At 43.0% G+C, this 20,673-nt stretch overlaps 1 protein-coding gene across 1 annotated transcript; it reads left to right on the top strand.

Annotated features, from left to right (window-relative positions):
* The first annotated feature begins 18,788 nt into the window (after positions 1–18,788).
* Positions 18,789–20,088, top strand: LOC147904702 (chaperone protein dnaJ 20, chloroplastic-like). Its single transcript, XM_087397287.1, has one exon. The coding sequence runs from the start codon at positions 18,978–18,980 to the stop codon at positions 19,605–19,607; it is 630 nt and encodes a 209-aa protein (XP_087253413.1). The 5' UTR covers positions 18,789–18,977; the 3' UTR covers positions 19,608–20,088.
* The last annotated feature ends 585 nt before the right edge of the window (positions 20,089–20,673 follow it).

Genomic DNA, 20,673 nt, shown 5'->3' with positions numbered 1-20,673 from the left:
CCATTTTTTATTGCATGCCCTTTGCATAGTTATATGCACGTTGATTGATGCTTGCAATTTCATGCATAGAAAAGCCGACTGTGTCAGTCAACTTGAACTATATATATGTGATGCTTTAGCTTGGAGATATACAAGAACTTGTTTTTACTTCTCTTTCCGATTCAAACATGAATGATCATCCCTTAGCGGTGTGTCTCTTCTCTTTGCTGTTGCACATGGCATGAGTCATGACTCATGAGGTGCTTGCATATAGTACAGGAGCTGAATCTTTATGGTGGAACGTCACTATGGGTTGCTCCTTCCCTGATTTGGAGATTCTTCTTTTACACTTCATCACATCTCACTTTCCTATAGCACAAAGTAGCGCTATCTCTTGACATATCTATACATGATGTGTACACTTCATATCTCGCTATTATGTCGCTTCTTCGGATGATGCATGTGCAACTCTTCTTATGGATTTACTTGCCTTCTATCATGGATTCCTTGTAAGATGAATATCTACATGAGGAAAAGACCTCATGCAAGTCGTTGACGATCAGGTTCGTCTTCCATGCTTAGTTTGATTTTATCATCTTTTCACTCTATTTTATCCATTGCACAGTTATTTTTGTAAGGACGTTTGCTATGCTTTTGATGGTAGGATCTTTTGGCGTAAGCTATGCATGCACAAAGATTTTCCTACTTAGGCTATGCTATTGATCTCCCATCATATGCTACACAAAGTCTTATTACGTTACCTTCGTGAGGTTATGTAGCCTGAGGCATCGCTTATTTGCTTAGTTGCTCTCTCAAATACCTTTCAAAGTCTATTGATGAAAGAGGTATTAGGTCTACACTAAAGGATGGGACAGAGAAAGATCATGATATTTGATCAGGGAAAGGACATGAATGTCCATGATTTTGACTATACACAAGTATTTTGTGACTTATTTGGCGAGCTTTAATTTTCTTGTGATCGCTTTTCTTTTCATGTGTCTATGCCTAGCTGCAATGCTTCAATCTTAGTACAAAAACGTTATATATACCAAGTCAATGCTTACCCATAAACCTCAGTGCAAAGACTTGCATATACCTTGTTAATGAAGTCATAAAGAAGTAGAATGTCATTCTTCCAAAAGTTCATGCTACATTCTTTGTCAATTGTATATATCTTTGCCCATGATGCAGGTTCGGGATTGCCTGGTACAAACGTTGCTATTGCAAAATTGCATTCATATGGGATGATGGAAGAAGCTAAGGCTTAAGCTTAGCCAATGAACAAATATGGCTTGAAGCTTACATATAAAAGGTTGATAGATAAGGCCTGTATGTTTGAGTGAGACTTTGCTGCCTAGTATGGAGATTAGACATCTATGAATAGCCTTAAACTCTATGGAAGTTTTAATAACCATGAAGGCACATGGCCTTCATTATATTGGGATGGTCCAAAATGGTTTTGTATGCTTATTTTTGGTGGAAAATGTGGCTAATAAAGCAAACATTGAGGGACCCCATGATGACTCTTAAAAAACATTAGTGTGAATTATTCTTATGGAGCATTTAGAAAATGATGACTCAAACTCTGGAACATGTCAATGATGGTGACTCAAGCATTGAGTTTTCGAAAAAAATGGTGAATCAAACATTATGTGGGTAGAAAAATGTGTTATTGGAATGACTTGATACACAACATTGAGTACTTATGGATTAGATGATGTTATGTACCAATAGTGACATTGATCGACCGAATAGGAATAAGGGTGCTTATATTGAAGATAGTCAGTGACTAGCTTGGGGTTTCTACCTTATATTGAGGGCTCAGGACACTAAAAGGAAAGTGGGTGGTAGCTCAAACACCGAGTACCCCATGATGACTCTTAAAATAACATCAGGGAATGAAACATTCTTGTGGAACATTTAGAGCGTAATGACTCAAACACTAAGTTATCTCATAAAGTACCTATCGCTAAGGTTACATATTTGACTTACTTTGTATTTGCATTTGATATTGTGACATCGATAACAAGTGGAGTTCTACATTGAGGCGTGTAGGCCCACAATAAAAGATCTTTGTTCTAACATATCTTTTTTGTGGATGGATACAAGTGAGTGGAGCTCCTTCGATATCATTTGCTATGTTGAATGTTGGGTCAGATTCAATATTCCTTGGCTACGCTAAGTTGAACCATATGGTCATAGACAAACCTTACTTCTTTGGCCAAGTATTTCATGCCTTGCATAGTGGAAATCATGTACCTTCATGTAATGAATTTTTAAAGTTTCCTCTAGCTTGTCTTTTGTTGACATGTCCTGAATGGATTGAGATAGATGGTGTTGTATAAAGCTGCATCTATTGGAGGGTGTCATTATTTTGTCACTTTTATTGATGACTACAGCAGAAAAGTTTGGGTGTATTTTATGAAAAAGAAAAGTGAAGTGTTTGGGCATTTCAAAGCTTTTAAAGCTATGATTGAGAAAGAAACAGGCCTGCAAATAAAATGCCTAAGGTTAGATGGAGGGGGAGAGTACCTCTCAAATGAGTTTGCAAGGTTCCTACAGGAGCATGGCATAAAGCAACAATATTCATCCAGTCATACCCCAGAGCAAAATGGACTTGTAGAAAGGAAAAACAGGCATATTGGAGAGGTATCTCGTGCCATGCTCAACGAAAAAGCCCTACTAGATTATTATTGGGCTGAAGCAATTGCTATAGCAGTCTATATAATGAACAAGACTCCCACTACAGCAATACATGGCATGACGCCAGAGGAGAGGTATACTAGCAGGAAACCAGATATTTCTCATTTGAAAGTTTTTGGTTGCACTGCCTACGTTCATGTACTAGATGAGTTGAGATCCAAGTTGGATCCAAAAGCTAAGAAGTGCATCTTTATTGGTTATTCTCTGCAGCAAAAAGGGTATAGATGCTATAACCCTTCTACTCGTAAGTTTACAGTGAGTAGAGATGTTTTTGATGAGATGAGCAAGTGGTATAAACCAGTAAATGTGATTGACGATGTAGATGCACAAAATGGTAATGCTGCACAGAATTCATAGCACCAATCACAAAATATTAGTGGACTTGTAGTGTCCTCTAGCAGTGGTTCACAACATCACCATGGACAGGTAGATTGAGATCAGGAGAATCTCCTCAAAGCAATGCAGATAGTGGTATGCAAGTATCACGAAAGGGAAAAGAGCAAGTAGATCAGCCCATGGTTGATGTGAAGCAGGTCACTCTTATGTGGATAGTGAATCCAGTGGCTCAGAACAGAGCCTTGATGATGACTTGGGTATTCCTTCTGTTGTTACACCAGGAGTAAGGAAGACAAGGGATGTTTTGAGAGCACCTGATAGTGAGCCTATTTTGTGCAGGTCTACCAGAGTTAAGTATCTTGTGGATAGGCTAAAATATGATGGATTTATAGCCATTCAGTATGCCTATATGGTCAAAGTGATACATGAACCAAAACCCACTTCTTTTGAGCAAGCCATGGGAAAAGAAAAATGGGAGAAAGCCATGGATGAGGAAATGGATGCCTTGGAAGCAAATGCTACATGGGAATTGGTGCCTTTGCCTAAAGACAAGAATGCATTTGGCTGCAAGTGGGTTTATAAGGTGAAGCACAATGCAGATGGTTCTGTGAATAGATACAAGGCAAGATTAGTTGTCAAGGGGTATGCACAGACATATGGCATTGATTATGAAGAAACATTCAGTCCAGTTGCAAGGATGGCATCTATAAGAGTAGTCATTGCTATGGATGCATCAAAGGGATGGTCTTTACATTAGATGGATGTAAAGAATGCCTTCTTGCATGGTGATTTGCAAGAAGAGGTCTATATGAAGTAGCCACCAGGTTATGTGCATGCTGTTCATCCTGAGTTTGTTTGCAGGTTGAAGAAAGCCTTGTATGGCTTGAAGCAAGCACCCATAGCATGGTCTGACAAGATAGGAAAGTATCTTGTCACTATTGGCTTTCAGATTTCCATAGCAAATTTCTCACTTTATGTGAGAAAAACAGAGAAAGGTATTATGCTGCTTGTCATTTATGTTGATGATTTGATCATCACAGGTGAGTGTGATGAAGATATCCTTCATGTGAAAATGCTATTGAAGCAGAAGTTTGAGATGAAGGATTTGGGAGAGCTGCGTTACTTCTTGGGCATTGAGGTGATTAGATCCACAAGTGGGATATGGCTCTTGCAGAGGCAGTATGGATTGGACATGCTGTCCAAATATGGGATGACAGGCTATAAGCCTATTTTAGTTCGTTTTGAGTAGAATGTGAAGCTGAGCCAGATGCAGGTGAGCTTTTGGAAGACCCTACTATGTACAGACGCATAGTAGGAAGTTTGAACCCTTTTCCTTTTTAGCACTCTCCCTCACTTTACAACCATGGGCTCTTGGGCTCGTAGGGCAGCAAGGCATATTGCTCTTCTTACCCACTCTCGCTACTAGCAGAAATAGTGCTTGTGTTAACCATATTAAATCTCTTGGGACAGACCTAGTGTTATGAGGTGGTCCTAACCGCGGTTCCCAAATAGCGCTTGTGTTAGCCTCGCCACTCCTAGGCTCAGGTGATTTGGGGCTCACACTCCATGAGTGCCCTCACTTCTTCACTTGTTTTGTGTTTGAACCTCATGAATGCAGCTCAAAACTTTGAGTGACAAGACTAGGCTTTCGTGAGACACCCAACGACAACCCTAAATGTTGCTGGAAAGCCTTTTCTTTAGAATATTTGGAGATCAAATTCCTTGAGTTTGAGCTATACTCCCTTCATGGCTATTTTCACTGGCGTCGCTATTTCCTGTGGATGTGGAGTTGAACAATGCAAGGCGTATGCACTCTGAAGTGTGCATCTCCTTGTTCCAACACCTCCTTGTTCTGGGTGGTGGCAACTGGAACGCACAACTTGTGCATGTTGCCTAGAATCTTTGGACTTTTTGGCGAGCTTGGGGTATTTGGGGATCAAACTCCCTACTCCTTCCATGTGCACATTGCTTGTAATCATTGACCTTGGTGTATTTGAGTATGAAACTCCCTTGAGCTTGTCTTGTTGAAGTAGATCATTTGGCTTGGTCACCTTTACTCATTGATTACCCTGCATTTGGTGGTTGTACTCTGTGGATGTTAACACAATGTATCACCAGCCTATATATTGAAACTTCCTCTCATGAATAAACAACTCTTTCTCCTTTGTTGTTGATCTCATCACGACTTCGTTTCAGTTACTTCAGCATGAGGTGTTTGAAGGGGGCCTTCACAAAGACCAAGAAAAGAGGTGTAGAGCAATTATACGGCTTGAAATCTCATGATTAGCACAAGATGCTTTAAGTAAATATTCCTTGGCATAATCTCTTTTTCCTTCCAAATTTGTGAGTGTAAAAGCAACTAATCAACCATCACTCATGTGTTTGGTTCATACTACCTACTAGTATTTCTCATAGTGCATCGAAGGGCATGAAGGATTAAATTTACAAGATGGGCAACCTCACACAATACAAAATGTGAAGCGTATCAATGCGTGATGCAAGGTTTTCATATTGCTAAATGGTGCACTTTTTTCTTTCTAGGTATGTGAGCTCAAAGGAAATAGATCTCACCACGCTTGAGGATGCTTGAGTTATGTTAGTGGAGGACTTGGTGGTTTGTTTAGTGGAGGATACCTTTCCATGTTCTATTCTCACAAGCCTACACCTCATAGTGCATTTGGTTGGATGAGATTACTATATGCGGCACTATACATGCACGATGGTTGTTCTTCCTCGAGCGTTTCATCAAGACCTTGAAGTGTTTTGTGAGGCAAAATGCAAGGCCTAAAGGTAGCATGGCTGAGGGTTGGTTGGTACAAGAGTCACTTGTATATATTTCTAAGTTTCTTGTTGATGTGGATAGCTCTGTGCCACGACTATGGAGAGATGAAGAAGACCTAAGGATGACCTCTATTGTGCCTCAGGGGAAAGGACAGAGCAAAGTAATGGACATGGAGTTCCTTACTAATCTGAACCTCTATTGCATGCTTAATAGTGATGTGATGAAAATATGGATGACAAGATATGAGGATGCAAAGGCAAGAAGACAAGAGAAAGAGCCTGTCCTACGATATTTCCAAACTAGAGTGAAAGTCTTGGAAACTGCCCATTTAGATGTTTTCCAGATCATGGCCATGGGGGTGATGATGATCGGGATACAAGAGAGGAGGATGATCATGAGATATGAGATATAGATATTGATGCCATTACCCATGAGGACAAGCCTACCATTGGTTATGCTGATTTGGATGAGCACAGTAGCACAAGTAGTAGTGGGTTGAATGTATTTGTAGATCTCCACATTGGTTTGTATATTGAAGTAGATAGTTTGGCAAGGGTTGATCTCATCGAGGATGAGATTGAAGTGTAGCCCCCGTAGCCCATCACTGTCTCATCGGGGCGTTCCATTAAAGGACGATGGATTTAGGATCAGTAAAAAATCCACACTAAGCATGACGAGAAAGAGTTTTGAGTCTTTGTCTTTCCTACTTGTCTGAACTCCCATGTTCTTGTGCCCTCAACTTCGAAGGATGATATGGATCTCTACATCTCGTTTATGCTCCACTTTGGCTATTAGTAGGAGGCAGCACAGTATAAGCGTTGGCAGCCTTGTCTCTCTTTGAGAAGAGGTTTCTCAAACCGAAAAGCTTGGACTTTGATGAAGCTTTTGCACCTCTGAGGGAGGGAGTGATGCAAGCTTGGAGAAAGGGTGGGGAGATACGATAGAAGTTCTATCCGCTTTCTGCTGCATAACATGTATTGGAGATGATGCACCTCTTACTTGACCTATTGTAAGCACCTGATCCTGACACGCTAGAGTCTAGAGTCAAACCACAGCAAAAAGTGAAGCACAGACTCGGGGAAGGAGAAGAGCGTACTTGAGGATCCTACATCACATGTTGCGACCCAAAGGGTGGGTTCCGAAGGGGGGCGCCAAGGAAGGTGAGCTTGAGCGAGGAGAGGGGAATATATGGGCGCCCAATAAAGCTGAATGAGAGTAGAGACTGTGAAGGGGGGGTTGTAGGAGCTACAAAACACAAGAGAGAGAGAGGGGTTGGCAGGGGGGGTTGAGCAGGGAAGCAAAAGAGGGAGGAGGAGGTGCTTAATTGAGGCAAATTGTGGAGGTATGTGAAGGAGGGAAAAGCAAACAAAGGAGTACACTAATGAAAGAAGAGGAAACTAAGCCAAACGTGGCAATGACTTATAGGTTAGAAGGGAGATGAGGTTATCTTGATCCTCCTCCACAAACCATAATTCATCCAACTAAAACCCATATATCTAAAGCTATATAAATTTTACGTTTTTATATATGAAAACATGCACACTTTAAAAACCTCCATTTTATATTCTAGTCGACTAAAAAACAAGCATGTTTTATGAATGAAAAGCCATAAAATTTGCATTTTTAATCTTCCAAGTGTAATACCTATGAAACACTTACAAGAACAATTTCCCATAAACCTGCAAATAGAAAAAAGTCAGGAGAAACCTAAAACTTTGCAGTTTCATTGTAAGGCTTTGCAAGTTTTTGGGAAACACTGCCCTGAATCTGGGGGGTGCTCAAGGGCACCCCTTGCAGCTAGAAACTCCAGCTCCGTGGATTTCGTCCCATTTTTGGAGAGCTAGCCATGCAGAGCTGCTGGCGCAGCTGGTCACCACCGCCTCAAGCATGCTCCACTCCTCCATGCACCACTCCACCATTGTTCCTCACACTGCATAGCCATGGTGGACTCCTTCCTCTCCGGGATGAACCTCAACACGCACTGGACACCTCCATCTCCCTTCTTGGACCTCTCCCAACGTGGTACGCAGTCGCTGGAGTTCGTGCCATCGACACAGCTCTGGAGGTGGCCAGCGACTCCCAGCAGGAAAGCGTGGACGTTGCCTCTGGAGCATCGAAAGCCAAGAGGAAGATTAAGAAAGGCACTATAGCCAGTGACGATGCTGCAGCATGACGGAAGAAGGGCAACCAGAACAGAAGATGGAGGGACGCAACCAAAGCAGTGCTGGAAGGCTTGCTACAACTAGTGCGGAAGAGATGGAGGTACGCAAGGCTAGAGGCCTAGAGGAATGTAGAGTCGCTGTGACTGGTAGTGTACCCACTACAGCCGGTAGCTGCTGATTCAATGCAATGGCGATGGAGAAGGAATCCGGATCCCATGGGGATGTGAATACGTAATTGCAGCATCGATCTACCTTGCTGCCAGGAGGATATCTTGGCTGGCGGTCCTCCAATTTCGCCTATCCATGGGGACGTGCTCTAAGAGTTGGTGCACACTCTCCCATTAGGGAGCAATTGTTGCAACCTTTCTCACCTCCAAGGAGTTCACGCGCAAAAATTGAGGATTGTTTGTTCACTGTGTTGTTGCTTCCGTCATATGAGTTTGCCCTCTACACTTACACTACTTATGCCCCTCCGTGCAGTGCCTGCACCATCCCAAACCTCCATATGGCGGTTGTCCCTTCTCCACTGGTTGTTGTTGGTAGAAACGGGCCTATGCATCAGTGCGAGTTTCAGCACCTCCAAAATGGAGGTTGCATTACAGTGCACCGATGGCGCATTCACTCTTCAATTCAATTAATCATGTGCCCAAAATCTCTACACAACTAGCAGCACTCTTTTGGGAGCATGTGCACTAGCCCTAAGAGAACATCCCGAGTCCTCCCGACTCCCCGCTCATCGCTCTGTGAGTGAGAATGCTACACTGTACAGGTTGAGTGGGCTTGGGCATCGAGTGGGAACGCGTCAGGCATTTCCATGCCAGCGAAAAGTCAGGCAATCCTTAACAGCAATTTGATGCAAAGAGCATGAGCGCAACAACTCATTGGTACTACAATGGCAAGCCCCGTAATGCCCTCTGGGAGAGTGAAAATTTCACTCTCTAGCCTGGCAGTGCAATGCCAAGAGTTGGCCTGGCAAGGGAAGCTGGCAAGTAGTGGGAACAAGGAGAGCTTTGGCCAAAAGTGGCAATCTCGCTCACACTTTGCTCACATAAGCATGAGCGAGAACCGGCTCTAAGGCTTATCATCATACTTAGAGCGTGTTCCCGCGCTAGCGGGAATGCCAAAAAATTCCAAAAATCTCCAAAGCTTACCTCTTTCCCACAATTGGAAATGCCAGGTGCCACGCTCGAACCCAACGTCCCACGGCCCCGCTAGAGATGGGATTTCACGCTCTCCAGCCAGGCATTTCAATGCCGAGAGGCTGCCTACCTGCATAGCTAGTGCTTCAGTGCTTGCACAGGTTTGAGCAGGTGCTGGGAGGCTACTAGCTACTCCTTGAATGGAACTCTTAGCCATGGAGACCTGGGTGCATGTGTGCATCTAGGGGAGTCACATGTGTGTTTGTGTGTGTTGTAAAGGCACATCAAGTGCTATGATGTGTCTAGTGTGTGACCTAAGTGATGATGTAAGACAAAGGCAATCCCACTGATGTAGGGATTGGTTCCCACTAATGTAGGGGCTAATTGCCACTTATGTAAATAAGGTATTACCTTCTCCCCCTTTCTATAAGAGAGAGACCTCTCTCGCACAATCATAATAGAGAACTACCATCTTTCTTTCATTGTGCTCTCAGACCTCTTGCAAGATGCATCTATTCTATCCTATGGGATTCTACACTTGGTACCAAAGCTTTAGGTTCTAGATCTAGCCTAGTCTAGCATTAGATGCTATCTCTAGCATAAAACTACTAGTTTCTCAAAACTTCTTCATCTCCTCCATTTTCCTCCTTCTTCCCCAAATCTTTGAGAGCTCTATTCTCTGCATTCAAGCGACCATTGCCCAAACCCTTTGAGCTGCAAACTCCTCAGATATGGGCAAACTTCCAGTTGCAAGCAATCAGAGAAATTTCGATTGTACGTGCAATGCCAACACTCACACTCCTTGAAAAACTTTCACGTAATGCTGCCTCTATACTTATCTATCTGCAAATTCCTCTGAGCCCATGCTGGACAACATTGAGGACAAGCTGTTGTTGAAATCTGAGCTCATTTGTTGGTCAAGAGATGGAGGCGCAACAGACGAAAAACCAGTCAGTTTTCTCAGTATCTACAGGGCGACCCTTCGCAACATTTTGCCCCTCCTTGCGGTTACAAGTCTTTGCTACACTAAATGCTCGTACCTTGAAGTTTTTTAACTCTCTCTAGCCTTGTAAGAGAGTAGACACTGCCCATTCTAGGTCAGACCCTCTCATGGCTACCTTCATGAATATGGATAAGTTTAATGGTAAAGGCTTTCACACATGGCAGATGAAGGTTAAGTTTGCATTGATGAGGGAAAACCTCTGGGGGCTTGTCAAACTTGCTTCAACTTCTTCTTCAACAGCCTCTAATGCTGGAGAATCCTCAGCTCCGACACGCTCGGCAAGAGATCCTGCTAGAGAGGAGAAAGCCTATGGCATCATTGCTCTTGGCTTAGGAGATGACTATATTCATCACATTTTTGATTTAGAGTCTCCTTCTGAAGCTTGGCAGAAGCTTGACATTATTTTTGGTGCTAGCTCTCACATCTCAAAATTGTCACTTAAGATTGCTTTCTTTGAATTTAAGATGGCTAGTGGCACTCCTTTGGCTGCCCATGTCAATTATATGCAGAGTCTCATGACTCAACTTGCTTCTATCAACTCTCCAATCACTACAGATGATGCAATGGCAGTGTTGCTCAAAAGTATGCCTGAAGATTATGATCATGTTGTTACCACTTTGAAAAATCTTCCTAATCCTACTCTTGAAGGTCTTATTACTACTCTTCAAGAAGAAGAAAGGCACATGGAACTCCGGAGAGGCAATGACACAGCCTATGCCATAAAAACACAAAAGGGCAAGTTTTCACCTTACAAACATTGTGGGAAGACTAATCACCTCTCAAAAGATTGCTTCAAGATCAATCCTTGCAAACATTGTGGCAAAAACAATCACCATGAAAAGTATTGTAAAGCCAAAGAGGAAGCAACTACAAAGTCAGAAACTGCCAATCTACTTTCAGTTGATGTGCCTCCACAAGATGAGGCCTCCTATGAAGACTATGCTTTTTAAGCAATTTTTTGTTTATCATCACTTGGTCAAATTTTGAGGCTCTCTGCCTGGAGTAGTACTCCAAAAAGAATATGTTATGTAAATCACCTCTGGTCACCATATGATGTAGAGCATGTGATATGTGTTTTGTCTATCCCATTTCTGTGACCCTCACACCCTTGGGAACCCTTGCTAGCATGAGATCCTAGCCATAGATTTATCCTTGACCACCATGAGATGTGAGTCTTCTTTAAATAGGCATTGGTTGCCAATAAAATGCGAAGGATGTTAGATATCAATGCTCCACTCTTGTGTAACTATGCGGGAACCAGCTAACTCTACTTGTAAGCCCCCCATATGAGGAGAAGGCATTTGAGTAGCTCGGTTATCCGATAGGTCTTGGTTTGGACACCAGATGCGGGCCATGTGTGGCCTAATGGCTAGAAGGCTTTAGATAGAGTTGGCACACCGCCAACTAGGCTACATGCAAGTGCAGGAAGGCATCCCATGACTGACCTCACTAAGGGTAGATGGAGCATTTCTCGGGGTAGCCCACTCTTGGGTTGCGGGGCCCGTTTGGAGCCTCAGATTGATCTCGAATGGCTCTGGGCCAAATGACGTTCGTAGGTCAGTTGCTCTATTTTGCGCATCGGTTCTATCGTGTGGTCCGTGGTCTATTTTGGGACCGACCCCCAGTCGGCCGTTTCGGGCAAACTGGGTCGGTCACCCAATTGGCTCTAACCGACTACTTGTGGTGGCTATATAAGAGCAAGCCTGTGAAGCCAATTTCATCACGGGCTACAGCAACCTTGATTCCTTAGCATCCAGCCTCCATCTTCTATTGTTTCCAGCTCACCATCAAAGTTTCTTTCACAGGAGCGCATAGCTGGGAGGCAACTCCATCTATTGTATCAGTTTTATAGTAATCAAATTTTTGATTCTCCATACTATCTGTTTTCTCTCTTGCGTAGAGATCCTGTTATCTGTTGAGCATAGGCATTGTATTGTTTTCTTACATGGTATGAGAGCTTGGACTCTAGCAAGAAGATTTGGTAGTGTGTTTCTGTTTGCGAACAGATTGTGAGAGATGGCCCAGCCCGCAAGACTGCGAATCCCACCGTTCGGCGAAAGCGAAAAGTTGGACGGCACTACCTATCCACTCCAGAAGTTCAAGATGAAGACCATCCTAAGGGCATACGAGCTTTGGGATACTGCTATTGGGGTGGACCTGAAACCGGTTCTGAGACTGAATCCGACCAATGCAGCACAACAAATAGTACCAACTACGGATGAGATTCTTGCATGGACAAGAAGAAATGCAGATGCACTATGTTCTATTATCTGCAGTGTAAGTGATTCTGTCATGGCATTAATTCAACATGTCACCACAGTGGAGGAGACATGGACAATCTTGAAAAATCAGTACGAGACCACGAATCAGACACGGATTTAGAATCTAGAGACTCAACTTGTGAATGAGAAACTGTCTGAGTCTGAAACGGTAGAGAAGTTCATCACCAGGGTGAAGAATCTACGTGATCAAATGACTGCAATTGGCATCACCATCACCAGCGAGAATCTAGCACGGAGGTGCATACGGATTCTCCCACTAAAGTATGACGGTCTTGTTACGGCGCTGAATATGCAAAACAGAAATCCATCCCTCAACTTTGAGGATTTCAGTGCAATGCTTCTGGAGGAGGAGATGCATCAAAAGATGAGGATTGGAGAAGATTCGGCTTTCTACACTGGATCAAAGAAAGGTAAGGGTAAGGACTCTCGTAACCCATCTTCTTCTAATGATAAAAAGAGAAAGAAGATCAAGTGCTTCTATTGCAACAAGGTAGGGCACAAGCAGGATGAGTGCCGAAAGAAGATTGTAGATGAGAACGGAGTAAAGAAAGAGTCCAGCAACAGCGCGCAGGCAGTACCAGTAAAGCTATTCATAGCAATTGAGGAGATTTGCATGGAGGCAGTTCATGTACCTGTGGATGAATCGTGGATTATTGACAGTGGTGCATCATGCCACATGACCAGTCGAAATGATTGGTATACCTCTCTACAGCCCGTAGGGAATCACATCTTGGTAGCAGTCGGCAATGATGCAAAATGTCCAACAAAAGGAAAAGGTACGATTGCTCTCAAGTCAGATGGAGTTGTAAAATAGTTGTCCGATGTTCTTTATGTGCCAGATATTAAGGGGAACTTGTTGTCGGTTTCTGCAATCACGGATCGGGACCTCAAAGTTCAATTCGATAAGAATGGCGCACAGATTTTAGATCTTTAAGGGAAGGTCGTTGGTAAAGGTACATGGCGCAACATCTACAAACTCTCACCTTTTAGTGCTCAAGCCGATGTGAAGAACACTAAGCTATGGCATGAGAGGTTTGGTCATCTAAACCTTAGTTCTTAAAAGGAGATGGATAAAAGTGGAATGATTGCAGACCTACCAAAAATTGCAGATCTGCCCGATGTATGTGAAGCTTGCATGATGGGCAAGCAGCATCGGCATCCCTTTCCTAAAGAGGCTAGTAGGGCAAAGGCTCCTCTAGAGCTCGTTCACACGGACCTCTGTGGAAAGATGGAGACAGAAGCTTTGGGTGGTTCCTACTACTTCATGACGCTAATTGATGACTACAGTAGAAGGATATGGATATACTTCCTGAAGACTAAAGACGAGGCTTTTACTAAGTTCAAGGAATGGCATGTAATGGTCGAGGAGGAAGGTGAAGAAGTTGAGATCAGACAGAGGTGGAGAGTTCACATCAAGTGAATTTGAAAGTTACTGCAAAAGTGGGGATCAAGAGGCAGAAACCCCCGCCACAAACATCATACCAAAATGGAGTAGCAAAATGCAAGATGCGCGTCATCTGCGAAATGGGCAGGATTATGATGAAAGGGCAATATTTGCCAAAGACTTTTTGTGTTGAAGCATATAACACGGCAGTTTACAATATGAATTGTAGCTACACGAAGGCTGTGAACTCCACTGCAGGCCTTTTTTGGTAAGAAACCTTTAGCTGCACATTTCAAAGTTTTTGGATGTGACTGTTTTGTGCATGTCCCTGATGCTAACAAGACCAAATGGGAACCGAAGAGCGAGAAGTGTATTTTCTTGGGCTACAGTGAAGAGGCGAAGGGTCACCGTCTCTATAACCCTGTTATCAAGAAGGTAATTGTAAGTCGTGATGTGGTCTTCTCAGAACAGCCGCATCAATTGGAGGAGGATGCTTCCTTCCCAGACAACCAGGACCAGGATATCCATCTAGTACAACCACCAACAGCAAACCGAACTCCCCCAACGGTGCTTGGGAGGATTCAAGATAAAGAAGAGGAAGAAGAGCCTACAGAATCACAACAGCAACAGCCATTCCCAAAGTGGGTAAAGTAGCTTTTGGATGGCAGAGAACGTCCAGCCATTGAGGAGGAACCATCCGAACACCGCCAGTCCAAAAGATTAGAGGAGCAAAGAAGGGCGCGAGAACGCTTGGTCAACTACGCTTTGATGACAGAGGTGATCCGTGCTGAAGAACCCAAGTGTCTTGAAGAGGCACAGGGTGATGATAGGTGGATGGAGGCTATGCAGTTGGAGTATGGCTCCATAATGAAGAATAACACTTGGGACCTTGTGGATCGACCACCAAAATGCAAGGTAATCGGCACTAAGTGGGTGTACAAGACCAAGTATAAGTCCAACGGCACGTTGGATAAGTACAAGGCTCGGCTCGTGGCAAAAGGATTCGCACAGGTACATGGTTTTGATTATCAGGATACTTTTGCTCCCATAGCCCGACTAACCATAATTCACAGTGTTTTGGCTTTAGCTGCCCAGGGAAGTTGGCTCGTTTTTCAGATGGATGTAAAATCCACCTTTCTGAATGGAGATCTCAAGGAGGAGGTATACGTGGAACAACCACCAGGTTTTGTGATCCCCGGTTCAGAAGGTAAAGTCTGTAAACTGAAGAAGGCACTTTACGAGCTGAAACAAGCCCCACGAGCATGGTACCAGTGAATTGATGCCTACTTTTAGCAAAACGGGTTTAGCAGGAGCCCATCTGATGCAAATTTATATATCTTCAGAGGAGGCAGGTGTATGATCGTGGTCCTTTATGTGGACGACCTTGTCATAACAGGGAACCATGAAGAGAAGATCTCGCAGACAAAGCATTTGCTAGGAAGAGAGTTTGAAATGACAGACCTGATGCATTTCTGTTTGGGGATTGAAGTTTAGCAAGAGCCGAAACAGATCTTCATTTCATAGATGAAGTATGCTGGAGAGATACTGAAGGCATTTGGCATCGCTGAGTGCAAGACAGTTGGTACCCCTATGGAGGTTGACGTGAAGCTCTCAAACGAGGATTCATCACCATTGGTGGACGAAGCGAAGTACAGAGGACTTGTGGGCAGCTTGATTTACTCGTGCAACATGCGACCGGACATCAGCTTTGTGACTGGTGTACTAAGCAGGTTTTTCAATAAGCCTCGGGAGAATCATTGGAGGGCTGGGATGCGAGTGCTGAAATACATTAAAGGCACACTTGATTATGGCATAACCTATACCAAGGGCAACATCTTGACTGGGATTCTGTGGCTTGGATTGGGTAGGAGACGTGGACAGCAGGAGATTAGTGACAGGTTATTGTTTCTCACTTGGATCTGGAGCTGTGTCATGGGTTGACAAGAAGCAACCCACAGTTGCTCTTTCTTCTACCGAGGCTGAGTACAAATCAGCATGCTTTGCTTCTTGCGAAGCAGTGTGGTCGAGGAGGATTTTAAGGGACATGGGTGCAGTGCAGAACAAGCCTACACAGTTATCATGTGACAATCAGAGTTGCATGGCGATTGCAAAGAACCCTGTGTTCCACGCTCGCACAAAACACATTGAGATTCAATATCACTTTGTACGCGAGCTCATCATGGATAGAGAGGCCGACTTGGTGTACTGTTTGACTACAGAGAATGTTGCGGACATCTTTACGAAGGCTCTTGGAAGAGACTTGCTGGAGAGGCATCTTCATCGACTTGGCATTGGGCCGAAAAAGTAAGTTCACTTGTGGGTGGACATTGAGGGGGGTGTCAGATATCAATGCTCCACTCTTGTGTAACTACGCGGGAACTAGCTAACTCTACTTGTAAGCTCCCCATATGAGGAGAAGGCATTTGAGTAGCTCGGTTATCTGGTAGGTCCTCGTTTGGACACCAGATGGGGGCCATGTGTGGCCTGATGGCTGGATGGCTTCAGATAGAGTTGGCACACCGCCAACTGGGCTACATGCAAGTGCAGGAAGGCATCCCATGACTGACCGCTGAGGGTAGACAGAGCATTTCCCGGGGCAGCCCACTCTTGGGTTGCGGGGCCCGTTTGGAGCCTTAGATAATCCCAGATGGCGAACGGTGCCTGTAGGTTAGTTACTCTATTTTGCACACCGATTCTATCGTGTGGTCGGTGGTCTATTTTGGGACCGACCCCCAATCGGTCGTTTTGGGCGGATTGGGTCGGTCACCCAATTGGCTCTAACTGACTACTTGTGGTGGCTATATAAGAGCAATCCCGTAAAGCCCATTTTATCACTGGCTATAGTAATCGTGATTCCTTAGCATCCAACCTCCATCTTCTACTGTTTTCAGCTCACCATCGAAGCTTGTTTCACAAGAGCGCACGGCTGGGAGGCAACACCACCTATTGTATCAGTTTTACAGTAATCAAAATTTTGATTCTCCATACTATCTATTTTCTCTCTTGCGTACGAGATCCTGTTATCTGTTGAGCATAGACGTTGTATTGTTTTCTTACAAAGGAATCCCATGCTTTGCAAATATTCATGAAGTCTATTATATCAAACATAGGTAGAGTGCTTAAGACCATAGATTCTTTAAGGAGAAGTTAGACCCTTGGATAGACCATATATTCCTAAACAAAGGGAAATGTGCCAAGGATTTGGGACTTGTTACATTAGGTATATTACTGACCTAATAAATGAGTATCTTCATTTTCAAGACAAAGTCCTACACCTCAAGTTCCTTTATTTGAGATTTGTTTAGCCACATTCTCTCATATTTTTCACTTATTTCTTTTCATACCTCGTCAAGAAGGAATCTTTCATTTGACCCCGATCCTTAAAATAGCACTTTCCACCATAAGGGGGTACAAAAGGGAAAAAAATTTCATATAGGTGTACAAATTTGTCATTATATGTTTTTAAGAATCTGTCTTGGTTTAGAAGATACAATCTTCTGTGTGGGATTAGGTTTCCCATTAATTCATAACCTAGTTGGCAAGGAGGAAGATTTTGAGCTTGAGGAGATCATTTCATGCCATAGATATGAACCATATGTTCCAAATAGCTCTCATATTAAAAACTGTTATCGAAAAAGGTGGTCAACATGGGTAAATGATCTTGTCGACACTTCAAGTTCAAAACTTGTTTGCTACATGTGTCTTCTCTTTTTAAAATTTTATTTCAATTGATGTTCTCTCATTTTTTCTATTTTGGACATAATTCAAAATCCTTTTTATCTCGTGTTGATAAAGCATTCTCTAGCCTTAAAGGTGATTGATCTATGTAAATAAGGCCGTATTATCTTGTTACAATCACAAGTGTTAAGAGTTGAATATAGATTATTGAGGCTTGAATTCCAAAGAAAGAACGTCTTTGGTTTCATAAAGTTGTGAGAAGAAGCCCCATTGAACCTCTATGTAGAAATCTGGTTATCTATATGCATACATTGAAATGTATAACATATGTCTCTATCCTTTACACTCTTCCACATAAAAGATATTGTTTTTGTGGTGATCTATTTGCATATATAAACATATGTGTTGACATTATTTACATATGTCTCTATCCTTTTACACTCTTGCACATAAAATATACAATTTATCTCTTTTATGGCCCTTCTCTGGTATAAGGATTTGCTTGGAATACTTTCATTTAGCCACCTCTATGAAGCATGCAAGTGAAAGCATCATTTCCATTATGATTTGTAGACTAACAATGATTATGATTAAATAATAGGAGTCAAACAAATCTCCACCTTCCCTATTTTATATAAGTTTTGAAGTTTTTCTAGTATTCAACATAGGTTTTGTGGATTTACTATTCTAACTCCTCGAATTGTAGCAACGTGATATTCTGAATTGTAACATATATATTATTGAATTGGTTATTTCCATTCCACTCTATGTTTAAATAATACAATTGTTTCACTTTTCATTTCTAGGAAACACGTGAGAGTACTCATAGAGCTAGGATGTTGCTTGTGTGATGATTCTAGGAATTGAAAATGGAGAGGAGTTATAAAAAACGAGCATTGAGATGTAGAGACAAAGATGGTGACGTGGGTGGGTTGAGTGTCCAAGGATGGAGAAGAGTATTTTTTTGGGGGGGCAATGAAGCAAGGGTGTGTTTCAAGAAGGAAGCGGGGTCACTTGAGGCACTAAAGGAAGACGAGGATATGGAAGAGAGTTCGTACTAGAAGATGGTGGGGTTGGATGTACGTTGGATGGACATTGGCAACACTTAAGAGCCACCTAAGTTATACCGTCGTGTCATGATCGAATTGTGATAAAATCAACAAGGAGGTTTCCTTGGAAGGTGCCACTTGAAGAGCCACCTAAGTTATACCGTCGTGTCATGATCGAATTGTGATCACAATTCAACAAGGAGGTTTCCTTGGAAGCTGCCAATGGACACGTTCTTGCTTTCTTTATATTCTGTGAGAGAGACTTCCCAATCCCTCTTTGTACATCCCATCTCATCCATATAGACGCCATTCTCTTAACGATTTGTACATCTTATTTCATCCGAGATCCCTTGAGACACATCCTCATACACCACTTCTAACGCACACCCCCCTTTAGACCCCTTCACTATCTTGCTTGTTTACTCTCCCCCAACTCCACCATCTTGCATTTGCGCCCACGTACAATACCTTGTTTTCGTTATGCCTTGCCTCTCCCTTTACCGTTCCACAGAGCCGCCTTGTTGCTCTATTCCTTCAATCGCCCATCAACCATTTAGCACTCTCCCTCGTAGTGCTTTACCTCACCATCTCCCTTTCGGCCCCATCCTCCATCCTCCCCAGCTCCCGCTTCGTTTGCCTGTTACTTGTGCCGCTTTCACCAACACCTTGCCTCGCACATCTGAAGCCTCATCTCTTTATGCCTTTCTAGATCTACAACTGAACGTTAGTCAAGCTGAGATCAAGAGCGCTTACAGAAAGATGGCTCGGCTCTACCATCCTGATGTCTGCGTTGCAGCTGACAAGGGCGGATCGGTTCGTAAGTTCATTGAAGTGCAGCAAGCTTACGAGATCTTGTCGGACCCGGAGCGACGTGCAGAGTATGACTATAGCCTGCTACACCCGTTCTGTGCCCAAGCGTTGGGAAGGGGATTTGGTTCAGACATGACCATCCCAAGGAGAGGTCGTCGGAACACCAGTCGACCTGAAGTGTCAGCCGCGTGGAAGCTCCAATGGGAAGCGCAACTGAGCAACCTTCGTCGAAGACAGCAATCGGAGTCATTTGCAAAAGAATCGTGGGGTGTGAAAATGCGCCGGGAGGATATTGCTTGAGCCTTACAAGCAAAGCCTTCATAATTTATTTTGGAGAAATGAGAGCGCATAGCAGATCGAAAGCTCTATGTACATATTTTTTCTTAGAGCTGAGATCTCTGCAGACTGAGTCCACCTTTTACTGGCGCGTTGTCTGACAAGAAGAACGGAAACTTGAAAGTCAAGGTTTATCAACGATAGTTATGTCTACTTTCATATAAATCGCCTGCAGATAAACTTCGGCAGTGGTTTTACGAAGCACTATTTCAGCACGATTCACAGATCTGTGTCATGTAATAACAGCGGTGTTTGCTGTATCGCATTCAAGGCACAGCAACTTCTTCGGCATCGATTGGTACGTATTGGTTCGATTGATATGTATCGTCTATCTGCACAACGACGTCAAACTTTTCAAGATCTGTGGCGACTACATCCGTGAGGGGATATCAGAAGTAGCACTACAAGGCAAGGCAAAGTCAACAAGACCCCCGCATTGTGTATATCTCCGCACTCATAAAATCAAATTTCGCATTAGTATTAAGGCCTATTCCATATCATTTAAGAAAAGGACTGATTTCAACAAGAGCGTCCATTATTAGGAGGGTCTAGTTATGTTAAATCTTTTAATGGCATGTCAAAAGATGCTTGAAAATTTAACCTCTAGGAAATAGGTACTTTAAGGAGTTTTTTAGGGCATGCAAGTTAAAATAGAAAATAAAGTCTTGATTGAGCGTGGGACTACGGTACTACTTAAGATTTTTGTTAAGTATTTTAATGGTTGAAAGTAAATAGAAGCTAACCAATATGAGTATCATTTGACACTAGTTGAAAAGAATCTGACAAAAGAATGGACATCATAGTGTAAATGGATACCAAATTTTTTTGTTAGGACCACTTTATGAAAAATATAATGAATGCCACGTTCAGTGGGAAGGCTCCTTAGCTTAAAAAATGGAGGAACAATGGATAGGATTAGGCTTGGTGCATACTAGATATTTTGGCAAGTTAGTTGTATCAATACATGGTAAGTGCATGAATTTTTTTGAAGTTTTTTAAACATGCCGCCTAGCTTATGTTGGAGCTCTTT

Source organism: Dipteris shenzhenensis, chromosome 2, assembly GCF_047967505.1.
Source record: "Dipteris shenzhenensis isolate YYH24624 ecotype China chromosome 2, Dip_SZ_1.0, whole genome shotgun sequence".
Taxonomy (NCBI): domain Eukaryota; kingdom Viridiplantae; phylum Streptophyta; class Polypodiopsida; order Gleicheniales; family Dipteridaceae; genus Dipteris; species Dipteris shenzhenensis.
This window is presented reverse-complemented; position numbering and strand designations above follow the sequence as displayed.

Coding starts and splice junctions, on each gene's coding strand:
- LOC147904702 (XM_087397287.1), top strand. CDS start 18,978: ATGCCTTGCCTCTCCCTTTACCGTTCCACAGAGCCGCCTTGTTGCTCT.